Source organism: Cupressus sempervirens, chromosome 10, assembly GCF_028749045.1.
Source record: "Cupressus sempervirens isolate cs-2001-9-10 chromosome 10, ASM2874904v1, whole genome shotgun sequence".
Lineage (NCBI taxonomy): Eukaryota > Viridiplantae > Streptophyta > Pinopsida > Cupressales > Cupressaceae > Cupressus > Cupressus sempervirens.
In genome coordinates, this window is record NC_143127.1 from 567,262,143 (window position 1) to 567,275,053 (window position 12,911).

The 12,911-nt window shown below is 37.5% G+C and overlaps 1 protein-coding gene across 4 annotated transcripts in view; it reads right to left on the reverse strand.

The window, feature by feature from the left end:
* Positions 1–653: 653 nt before the first annotated feature.
* The window catches only part of LOC149535144 (protection of telomeres protein 1a-like), a 293,707-nt gene continuing 281,449 nt past the window's right edge, over positions 654–12,911 (reverse strand). For all 4 annotated transcript variants that reach the window (XM_089804786.1, XM_089804783.1, XM_089804785.1 and 1 more), the window contains 2 exons: positions 1,512–1,688; positions 654–1,193 (listed from right to left, as the gene is read on the reverse strand). In XM_089804786.1, the coding sequence (XP_089660912.1) occupies positions 948–1,193; positions 1,512–1,688 (423 nt within the window). In that variant the 3' untranslated portion in view covers positions 654–947. The remainder of the gene's footprint in view (positions 1,194–1,511; positions 1,689–12,911) is intronic.

The following is a 12,911-nucleotide window of genomic DNA, read 5'->3' on the forward strand; positions in this document are numbered from 1 at the left end:
AATGTTTCTATAATTGATTCCTATCATGCCAAAAACTTCTACAAATTGGAAACTCATTAAAACCAAACCAACGCACTCAAAAACAAACTCAGAAGATTCAGACCAGCAATCAGTGAAAACAAGGGTGGGATGTTACAATATAAGAATGTGATCTTGGGCTGTTGGTAATCAGTGATTTGATACCATCTCATCTCATTGAAGTAGCATTGGCAACACATTCAAACAGTTTGACATCTTTTTGTACTAACTTTATCCTTCAACACTTATGCAAACAATTACTTTAATGAGAACAGATTTCCACAATCCATGATACTTCTTTGCAACAACTTCTGGATTTGATTGTGTGAAATTTTGTTGCATCAACGTTTCAAATCACACTCTGTGATCCATCATCAGGATGAAACCTTTGCTCTCTTATGCTTGGTTTCATCCTGATGATGGATCACTGAGTGTGATTTGAAATGTTGAAGCAAAAAACTTCACATGATCAAATCCAGAAGTTGTTGCAAAAAACAAACAATTACTTTTCACTGTAGCAGTAGTATTTGGTATTTTTGTCCCCTAGAACTTATTCTAAGATTTATTTTCTGTGGATTCCTTTCTGATAGTGTTTCTTTATTGATTTTAAATAAATCAATGCATTGCAACACAGAGAAACAACCATGTAATAAATATTGAGCATTCAAAAGTTAACAGGTCAAACAGATACTTCGTGTTCATCTCAACAAGTCTCCTGGATCTCTAGCTCCTTTTGTTTCCTCATTTGTCCAGAATTACAACCAGATCTTAGATCCATTAACAAAACATAATGTGAAATGGATTGCTATAATATTTTGCCACATTTGCAGCACATGGATGAGGCATCAAATACAAAATATATTCGTCCAAAAAAAACACACAGCACAATTGATTTAAAAGACGGAATAAATTTTACTACCATATCAAATTCAACCTCGCAAAGTAGTACCAAATATTCTATATCGCCTGCTATCCCAAGGAGAACTTTTGTCCAAGTAATATGACTTTATACAACATTCCACCCAAGGGGGATTTTGAGTTTTAGAAGACTTTTCACCTTCATTAGAATTGGATTCATTAATACCAAGAAGCTTATTGAATTTAGTCTTCAGTGCAACCAAATTTATGCTAGAACCCAGTAAACTTGTCGGAGGATAGCCACTGAAAAAAATATTCTGCAGCCAACAAAACCAGGAGTCTTCAAATGTATTCAAAGTTGTCTGACTCAAGAAAGAAAATTCAACTACTGCCAATTTGATCCATTATATGATACAATAACCATAAACTATTAGCTATGCAAGGTCCTTGTTATGGATATTTTGGCACCAGAGCACTCAATTTTAACAACAGATTAATGCCTTTTTCTTTAACAAAATTTTAGAACAATGTTTAATTAGTTGTTTCTTTAGCCACATAATATTTTCATGTTGAGAATTTTGTACTATGAAATTGAGGACGTCATTTATTAATGGAGATAAAATAAGCAACCCTACCGCATCTTCACCATACAAGTATGCATGTATTCTTGCTGTCGAATCTTCCAAGGTTAGCCTCACTCTATAAAAATACTCGATATTGTTTTCAGAGTCTTTTCTCTTGCCACAAAATTCTTCAATATTCCGTGGTAAACTTGCTATGACTCGAACAAGACAACGAAATTTGTATGTTACCTGTTTCAGAATGAAGAAAATGCTGAACATGATGTGATATCCCCATTTGAAATAAGATCTGATAATAATAAATAACCATAAACTATAAATAATTTTGAAAAGTCGTCTAAAAACACTATTGATATGAATAAAAAATATTATTAGTCAATATATTCATATTTGACTAATAATATATATTCTATTATTCAAATATTTATTGAATTGATAATAATCAACAATAAAATAATCAATGTAATAATCCTAACATTAGTTATACCGATGTCATATTAATACAACTGCAGCGCCATCCTTTGGTTTGGGGGGCACCAAGTGAGAGGCATCAACCCTTCTATTGTTTGACCAACACATATATATTCCCCCACGTAGGAAGGAACGAAAAAAGAGAGAGAGTGGAATATAGAAGGCAGTGAATGAAAAAGGACAACATAAATTCATAAGAGGTGCAATCTTAAATAAAGAAACGAGAAAGACATAGGCATAGGAAAAGTTAAAAAAAAGACTTACGAGAATAATGGAAGGAACCCCTCAAAGGTATAAAACCAACATTAATAATAAAGAACCAAATTCATTGATTAGAGGAGGATTTTAGGGAGTATTAGGTGGTGAAATAAGTTAGGAGGGATACAAAAGGAGATAAGAAAATAAGGGAAGAAAAAAGGAAGTTGGAAATTTATATACCTTAAAGTATTATTAAATTTTTTTTGAAATACATGAATTAAGGAACAAATAAAGTACATTATAAATAAATGCACCTTTCAATAAGGAAATAAAGAAATCAATTCAAGGGAGGAAATATAAACCATAAGGAATATGCTAATTGCATGAAATATTAATGAGAAAGTATATATAGTAAATTTAAGTAAGGGGTAAATAAGCTTATAAAGGATTCACGAAGTTAAACTTAAACCTATCTTTTGGTAATATTTTTGTCCTTCCCTATAAATTGCATTTTAAGAGACCATATTAAAAGGGGGCATCACAAGTGGTATCAAAGCACTATTCTTGCCATCTTGTGGGAGGTAGCTGATGCAAACTAGCCAAAGATACCAAAGAGCATTAGAGAGAGAAAAAAATAAATCGACCTCCACCATGAGTGATCAAATGAAAAATAAATCAAGAGCCTTCATGGAGCAAGCAATCCTCCAAGCACTACAAAACATGGGCAACTCAATTGAGAGTCTAAGGAATAATAATAATTCCACTCATAGGAGGGATGCAAGTTCTAATCGCTCAGAGAATCATAAGGGATATTCGTTAACTGAAGTACCCAGACCTCCCTTTTTACCAAGAAAGGAAATTTCAAGAGGAAGAAGGAATTGAACAACCTACAAATAGTGTTGTAGAAAATGCTAGAGCATTTGCCAGTCTGGAACCAGAGATTAGAGAACTTATAACATTTAGCGAATTTTGTGAAGGCCAAAAATAAGAAGCGTGAAAAAGGACTTACTCAAACACAAAGTTAACGTTCCAAACTTTGATGGATCAAGAGAAATCAAAGCATATGATTGGTTGCAAACACTAAACAATTACCTCGCCCTTAGTCCCATGATGGAGGAAGATGCACTTCAATTTTCTATTTTACTCCTAAAGGGCATAGTGCATGAAGGGTGGTACTATGGAATTCACACTTGAGGACACCAAAAAATTACTTCGTATGAGGAATTCTCACAGAGGCTGATCAGAAGGTTTAATAGAAGAAACCCCTAGGAAGACTTCAAAATGTTAACACATTAAGCAAAAAGGGACAGTTGAAAGTTATATTAATGAAAGGAAAGCTGCCGACTACTTTGTGATAAAGGGAGAATGGCTAGGGTACCCGATTGTAGTACTAGTTAAGTGAATCCTAATGCAAGAAGCTTTCCTAGGAGTCTACAAAAGGGAGAACCAATAGGACACCTTATTGTAGTACTAATTAAGGGAAAGACGCTAAGGGAACCTTTTTGTAAGAATGCCTCTAATAAAGGATATGATACATAAAGAGAAACAAGCAACCCACTAAGTAGAGCATCTCAGATGGATGCCTAAAAGCTGCCATCGGGCCAGGGGGCCAATGTTTTGCTCTTGGGTTTAGTATGGGATTTGCTTGGACTAACTTCAATTTTTCTTTGAAAACTTATAGATATATATGTATTGATGTTCACTTTCTGGTTGCAGGATTCATGACCAAAGCATAATAAAGAAGAGAATTTTGTAAAATAATGAAAATATTTTGTGTGTCTACTTTGTATCTTCATGCATCAATGTGCTTTCTTTGTGTCTACTTCGTGTATTCACATATTCCTGCATACATCTTTAATGAAGAAACATGTAATTGCATGAGGACAAGCAATTTTGGGCAGGGTAGGTCTATGATATCCCCATTTGAAATAAGATTTGATAATGATAAATAATCATTAATTATAAATAATTTTGAGAAGTTTCCTAAAAACATTCTTGATATGAATAAAAAATATTATTAGTTGACTAATAACATATATATTCTATTATTCAAATATTTATTGAATTAATAACAATAATCAACAACAAGTAAATCAATGTAATAATCCTAACTTTAGTTATACCGATGTCATATGAATACAAGTGGGGCACCACCCTTTGGGTTGGAGGCCCCACGTGAGAGGCATCAGCCCTTGTATTGTTTGGCCAACACACACACACACACACACACACACACATATATATTCCTCCACATAGGAACAAATGATAAAAAGAGGGAGAGAAATATAAAAGGCAGCAAATGAAAAAGAAGGAATATAATGCATAAGAGGGGCAGCTTTACATAAAGAAAAGAGAAAGACATAGGCATAGGAAAAGTTGAAGAAAAGAGAGATGAGAATAAGGGAAGGAACCCCTCACAACTATAAAGCCACCATTAATAATAAAGAACCAAATTCACTGATTAGAGGACGATTTTAGGGAGCATTAGGTGGTGAAATAAGTTAGGTAGTTAAATAAGTTAGGAGGAATAGAAAACGAGACAAGAAAATAAGGGAAGAAAAAAGGAAGTTGGAGATTTATATGCCTTAAAAGTATTATTATATATGAATGAAATACATGAATTAAGGACCAAATATAGGACATCATAAATAAATGAACCTTTCAATTAGGAAATAAAGAAATCAATTCAAGGGAGGAAATATAAACCATAAGGAATATGCTAATTAGTTTCAGCATGAAATATAAATGGGAAAGTGTATATAGTAAATTTAAATACGGAGTAAATAAGCTTATACAAGATTCAAAGAAGTTGAACTTAAACCTATCTTTTGGTAATAATTTTGCCCTTCATTATAAATTACATTTTAAGAGACCCATATTAAAAGGGGACATCACACATGACCAGAATTCATCTCTTCAAACAGTGGTAAATTAGTAATAATCCAGCTCTTATTAAAGCACATTAGATTGATCTAAAAACAATATCAAACAAATCCTAGCTCCTTGAAGGTAAGATAGATAATGCCATAGTAGCCTAAAGAGTCAATTGAAAGACATAAACTTTGAATCTTATGTTGACCATGAATTCAGAATAGCTCTTGAAAAAATGGTAACTTCATTACTAGTACTTTCTCTTCTACAAATAAATTAAATAGCAAGAAGTACAACTTAACCTTTCAATTTCTACCCAATAACATCAGCTAAAGTTCAACAATTTAACTGAATTGAATCACTATTGTCTGAATATTAGATATTCTTTAATATCCAGAAACTGTTAATGTGAAGAGTGAAATATTTAATTATAAATTCTCCTGGTTTGTAAGATGTTGCTCATGAAATTTCCACAAATTTTCAGAGATACAATACAAAGAAAACAGAAGCACTAAAAATGACATAAAGCTAAATTAAACTAATCATCAGAAATGCTGATATAGGAGCAACAATGCGCAAAACTTATGTGCCACATAATCATTGTCGATAAGAATATGGGCATTCAAATTTAATTTATTATTTGCTTAAGATATTAGATAGACAATGTACATGATTTGAGTTCTGGAAAAAATGTATGGTATGGAATACAAAGCTAATTCGAAAATAGAGGGTAAGAGTGGGTTGTAACTTGTGAGCATGGGCCAATGAACAGAGAGCTACACATTCTAATTGTGTCAACCCAGACTAATTCAATACCTCGTTCACTGGCATCAAAAGGTGCCATGAAATTTTGACCATTTCTGCTAAATTACATTGGGCAACATATCACAAAACAATTTTACCAACACTTGTGCAAAATTTAACCATTTTACTGTCAAATTGTTTGATTCAAGCATAATGGTCTGTACTATAATTCTCAAGACGAACTGCCATATTCTCTAGTTGAGGTGTTCAGTCATTTAAAAAATAATAATTCTGCATGATCATTTAAGAAAAAACAGTACAAGAATTGTATAGTATACAACTATGGCTGCTATTGCCCGAACAGTTGTAATAGTTTCCCAAGTCATGAAAGAGAATAACAATTCAACTTGATAATCGATGCAGTGAGAGGCTGTGTCAAATTTGAGACAAATTAAGGAGTTTAGCCATTGTTGTGTGGGCTTCTAGTATCGATAAGATGATAACTTCATGTTGTAAAACAAGACAACCAAGCCATGGAAGTCAAAGTAGATTACATAACCAGCAGTTTATTTGCACACAACTCAATGGTAATCAGGGACGTTTTCATGCATCAAGCATCAAAACTGACACAAAAGAATGGGAAATAGGTCTTACTAAACTGAAAAGAATGAGCAATAGAAATGATGAGCAACAATATTTTTGTCTTGGCACACTGAAAGTTGTGTTTTCCCTTATCAACAAATAAATAAGAACTGTTTCTTGAAGGGGCTTAGTATTTACATATAATACCATATCCACAAGACTTTAGCTAGAGAGAGGCTGTAATGTTCCCGTTATAAAATAAATTGTTTATTAAAATGTTGTAACAGGCCAATTGATTTAATGTATCTCAGACCCATTTTTATTTTTGTTTCTATAATTTGTGTCGCCATTGGCTATCTTTGTACACCCTCGGAAAGTTGTTCCCAACGGGTATTTAAGCATGGCATGTGGGTTGTCTTTAGGCAGGCAATTTGGATTATTTTCTCTGTATTGCAAACTCCTGTTGGGATTCTCTGTTGTTCACCATTTCGGAAGTGAAAGATCTTCCCTATTTGGTCATTTCCAGTTTTGGTGGGATTCAACCCTCACCCTATTCCGTCACCTATAATACTTTGCTCGGATCTGGCAAGTCGGAGCATCATCATATTGCGAATATCTATTGTGTTGGTTCAATCTACTCTTGTTCTATGTACTTCCATTTGTTGTTTATCGGCATTAAATCTGGTTACTTATTCACACTATCTGTTAGTCTACAAATTCTAATCATTCATCTCCAATCACCACCGTACATTGTATGACCTTCCATTTTCACCCTCCATTTCCTCCTAAGACCATCGTTCAGCCTTCCAATTTGACCGTACGACCTTCTGCACTTCCTGCGGTTGCTTTGGTGTCCACTAGACCCACCGTACGACCCTCCCTCACTTCTACTCACCTCCGTAGTGCTCACCCCTCATATTGCAGTTGTACGACGTACAGACTCCATTTGTCCACTGTACGGATCTCACAACTCCCATACGGACATTTCCTTCTCTTGCATTCAACTCCCACTGTACGACCACATAATAAACTCTGCCATCGTATGGAACCCTCACGGTGACCTACGGACAAGGAAAATTTCTCCAGTCGGATTGTACAGTTATCACCTGCTTAGGACAGAACATTACAGTGGTATTAGAGCTCTTCGATCTTGCCAGCTTGTGGACAGTGAATGAGAGTTTATAGCCAGAAGAGAGGGAGGACACATTCCATTGATGGAATGGTTGCTGAATCGAAACTGACAGCCATCGAACTCATGGCACTACTAAGGGAACTTGCCAGGAACTAGGCACAAATCATTGATACATAGCGACTCATGGAAGAGACTCTCAAGAAGTTGGCAAACAATAAAATATCTGGCGAACAAAATTGTCACAGCACGGACTCGGTGTTGGGTAAATCAAACCCTCATCTAGCATGCTCTTGACCTTCCATGCCGACTTTTCCTTCATAACACGGAGGGAAACAACCAACCTTTGAAGAGATGCAAAAACAATTGAGAGAAGACTGGAAGAATGCAAATTTTGAAGAAAATATATCCTACAAAGATTACACAGATCTGAGAATGAGATATTCGAGAGGCAGTAACAGAGGATATTTTAACTATGATCTCAGAAGAAAGTTGAGTAAAGTAAATTTTTCTCCATTTGACGGATCCGGTTCCATATTTGTGCAAGCATGAATAATGGAGGTCGTTACTTACTTCCAGTTGAATCCTATGCCAGAAGAAGCAATCAAATTTGCGGCACTACACTTGGAGGGAGTTGCACATGAGTGGTGGCATCACGGCACCATCAAATTAGGACATGATCAAATAAATACTTATGTGGAATTCACGGAGAGATTGACATAACTCAATTTCAAAGATTTGGCACAGTTGAGACAAAATGGATCGGTCGATCAGTACATTGCAGAATTTTAGAAACTCTTTGTTTTGGTCACGGACATTTCCTAAAGAAGACGGTAGTACTCTTCATGGATGGATTGACAGAACCTTTGAAAGGTTGGATAAAAGGGTTCAACCCTGCCACCCTATCGGAGGCTATCATTAAGGCAGAGTATGGCATCGTCATCCGCATCATCCTCTTGAAGTTACTCACATGCCAAACCGTCGACGTTTTTGAGGGAAAATAAACCTCCGCCCAGGAAGCCATCGTTGGATAAAGCTACCAAACAAGAACTCCAAAAGACAAAACTATGTTTCAATTACAAGGGACCTTGGGAGCTTGGCCATAGATGCCTCAGAAAAGGGAAGATCCATTACATTGAGGTTGTGTCTGATGATGAGGGCGAAGAGGAAGAAACGCTTGTTGAAGACAACCAACCTCATGACGAAACCAACATGATTAGATTAAACTGTATGGAAAGAATTGCAGCTTTGGTATGACGTGGAGGAACCATTGCCCTAGCCGGTAGCCCAAGGTACACAGTTTTTCGTGTATGGGGAACCCTCCAAGGACAATGGGTTACGGTGATGCTGGATAGTGGAGCTACTCTAAATTTCATAAACTCATCTTTAGTAAAGTGAAGAAATCTACCTATGGAGACTCACGCACGCTTTCAAGTCAAGGTTGCCGAAGCGACTCTTCTGCACTGCACGCACCTTGTTCCCCAGCTAAGTATCACAATGGTGAATCACACGGTGCCTGAGGATTTCTTCATAGTAGACCTAGATGACATGGAAATTATTCTAGGCATATAGTGGATGGAGACACTTGATGAATACACACAGAGTTTCAAACGGTGGACTTCATTTTTGTTGTCGATGGAAAGAAGGTTGTCCTCCGTGGAATGGCAAATGAAGGTCCAAAGGAAGTTTTTGGGCATCAATGGAGGCAATTTTTCCGCATGATGACGTTATGTGGGCTGTGCATTGTTATATCTTGGCGGAACTTATAAAAGGGCATCAGACACCTCCACAGGATGATGAGCTCCAGAATAATTTGAGTAAACATGATAAAGTTTTCATTGACATTCCTCTTGGCATACCACCTCATCGAGGGTTTGAGCATACTATCGAGTTGGAAGTAGGAGCCAAGCCGGTCATAACCACACTGTACTGCCATCCGAAGAAATTCAAAGATGAGATCGAAAAACAATTCAAGAAATAATAGAGAAAGGATGGATTCGACCCAGTTCCAGCCCTTTTGCGTCATTTGTGGTTTTGGTCAAAAAGAAGGATGGGACGATGCGCATGTGTGTGGAGTAATGTGCGTTGAAAAAAAAAAAATAAAGAATAGATATCCCATTCCAAGGATAGACGAGTTGTTGGATGAGTTGCATGGCACGGTCTATTTTTCGAAAATAGATCTCCGTTCCAGATACCATCAGATCCACATGAGGGAGGAAGACATAGAAAAGATGGCCTTCCATTGCCACTATAGACATTACGAGTTTCTAGTCATGCCATTCGGATTGACAAATGCACCTGCTATATTCCAATCATGCATGAATCGCATTTTCAACAAAAAACTACATAAGTACTTATTGGTATTTTTTAATGATCTTATTTATAGCAGGATATGGGAGGAGGACCTGAAGCATTTGAATGAAGTCCTAAGTATCATGGAGGAACAATCTTTGTTCACCAAGCAGTCCAAGTGTGAATTCAATATCACAGAAATATCGTACCTGGGGCATGCTGTCAGTAAATACGAAGTTTAAGTGCATCAGGAGAAGATTCAGGCTCCTTGATTGGCCTCCCCCAAAATCACTCACTGATTTGCGAGGATTTTCCAAACTATACAGTTATTACTGGAGGTTCGTCAAAGGATTCTCTCAGCTTAGTGCACCTTTGACGGATCTAACAAAGGGGTCTTTCCAATGGAACGAAAAGGCACAACTCACTTTCGATAAACTAAAAGAGGCAATGAGCACTTGTCCCATATTGGCATTACCTGACTTCACTTGACCATTCATTTTGGAGTGTGACATGTCTAGAGAAGGCATTGACGTGGTACTACACAAACAAAATGCCTCTATTCTATCTATGACAAGGAGATGTTGGCCATCGCACATGCGCTAACCAAGTTCCAGCAGTATTTGGTAGGTGCCAAGTTTGTCGTCCGCACGGATCACAATAGCTTGAGATACTTTTTGGAGCAACGAGATTTGAACGAGAGACAACAGAAATGGGTAAGCAAGGTTCAAGCCTTTGATTTTGATATTGAATATGTAAAAGGAAGAAACAATGTGGTTGCAGATGCTTTGTTCAGAAAGCCCACTGTCTGCTTACTAATCTAGATTTCAGCCGATTGGAAAGCACAGCTATTGGTAGAATATTCCAAAAACACATTTGCCTGTGAGCTAATGGATGGCATCACCAAGGATGATAGGTACAGAGTAGTAGATGAAATCATTTACTATAAGAGCCGGATATTCCTAGTGCGTGAATCTAAATTGAAGCAGAAAATCCTGAAGGAAGTACATGACTCACCCTTGGCAGGACATTCAGGCTTCCTCAAAACACAGAGAAATCTACGGGAGAGGTTTTCATGGAAAGGATTGAAAGGGGACGTGTTGCAATCTGTAAGAGAGTGTGCAATCTGCCAACAGAACAAATCCGCACATGCCCTACCTACCGGGTTACTGCAACCATTGCCAATTTTAGAACATAAGTGGGAAAGTATCTCGATGGATTTCATAACGGGGCTTCCCAAGGTGAACGGAAAGGATTGTATTTTCATGGTGGTCGACAGGTTGACAAAGTACGCATATTTCTTCGCCATCCCCTCAAAATTTCAGGCCACACAAGTTGCTAAACTATTTTTTAGATAAGTCTTTCGTCTGCATGGGTTACCTCGAAACATTGTTAGTGATCGAGATAGGCAATTCATCAGTATCTTTCGGACAAAACTATTTTAGATGGTAGGGACAAAATTGTCACCAAGTACTAGTTACCACCTGCAGACTGATTGACAAACAAAGATTGTGAACAAATGGCTCAAAGATTACCTTTGGAACTATGTTTTGGCACAACAATGGGCATGGGTCAAATGGATACATCTAGGGGAATATTGCTACAATACCACATGCCACATGTCCATTAGAATGGCACCCTTCAAAGCTCTGTATAGGTATGAACCCCTTTCCTTCATTGACACGGTTCTGGGTGATAATCGCGCACCAAGGGCGAGGGACTAACTTCAAGAGGGACAAGACATACTGAGATGCTTTAAGGAAAACTTACAACAAACACAAAATCAACAGAAGATGTACGCCGACAGACACAGATTGGAGAGGAGTTTCAAAGTAGGGGACTTGGTTTATCTCAGGCTCCAACCATATCAGCGATCCTCATTGAAGGAAAAGGGAAAAGAAAAACTAAAACCACGATTCTATGACCCCTATTGTATAACTCGCTGTATTGGTGAAGTTGCCTACGAGCTGGAACTTTTGGAGGGTAGTCGTATTCATAATGTCCTCCATGTTTCTTGTCTGAAGAAAGCCATTGGGCAGAACGTCACAGTTGCTACCAACCTTCTGCCACTCAATGAAGAAGGAAAGCTCATTTTGGAACCAACTGAGATACTCGAAGTACATGAAAAGATCCTACAAAACTACAATATGAAGGAATATTTGGTACGCTGGCAACACCTACTGTTGGACGACACAACGTGGGAGGGCGAGCACATTCTTCAACACTTCGTATTGCATTTTCTTGAGGACAAGAAAAATTTGGGATGGGAGGACTGTAATGTTCCCATTATAAAATAAATTGTTTATCAAAATGTTGTAATGGGTTGATTGATTTAATGTATCTCGGACCCATTTTTTTTCGTAATTTGTGTCACCGTCGGCTATCTTTGTACACCCTTGGAAAGTTGTTCCCGACGGGTATTTAAGCACGGCATGTAGGTTGTCTTTAGGCAGGTAATTTGGATTATTTTATCTGTACTGCGAATTCCTGTTGGGATTCTTTGTTGTTCGCCATTTTGGAAGTGAAAGATCTTCCCTATTTGGTCATTTCCCTTTTCGGTGGGACTCAATCCTCACCCTATTCTGCCACCTGTAATACTTCGCTCGGATCTAGCAAGTCGAAGCATCATTATATTGCGAATATCTATTGTGTTGGTTCGATCTACTCCTGTTTTGTGTACTTCCATTTTTTGTTTATCAGCATTAAATCCGGTTACTTATTCACACTATCTATTAGTCTACAAATTCTAATCATTCATCTCCAGTCACCACCGTACATCATACAGCCTTCCATTTTCACCCTCCATTTCCTCCTAAGAGCATCGTACGGCCTTACAATTCAACCGTACACCTTCTACACTTCCTATGGTTGCTTTGGTGTCCACTAGACCCACCGTACAACCCTCCAAGTGTCTTCACTGTACGGCCCTCCCTCACTTCTGCTCACCTTCATATTGCTCACCCCTTGGATTGTAGTTGTACAACGTATGGACTCCATTTGTCCACCATGCTCTGACAACTCCTGTACAGACATTTCCTTCCTTCTCTTGCATTCAACTCCCACAGTACGGCCACAATATACACTCTTTGCCACTGTACGGATCCCTCACGATGACCTACAGACAAGGAAGATTTCTCTAGTCAGATTGTATGGCTATCACCTACCTAAGA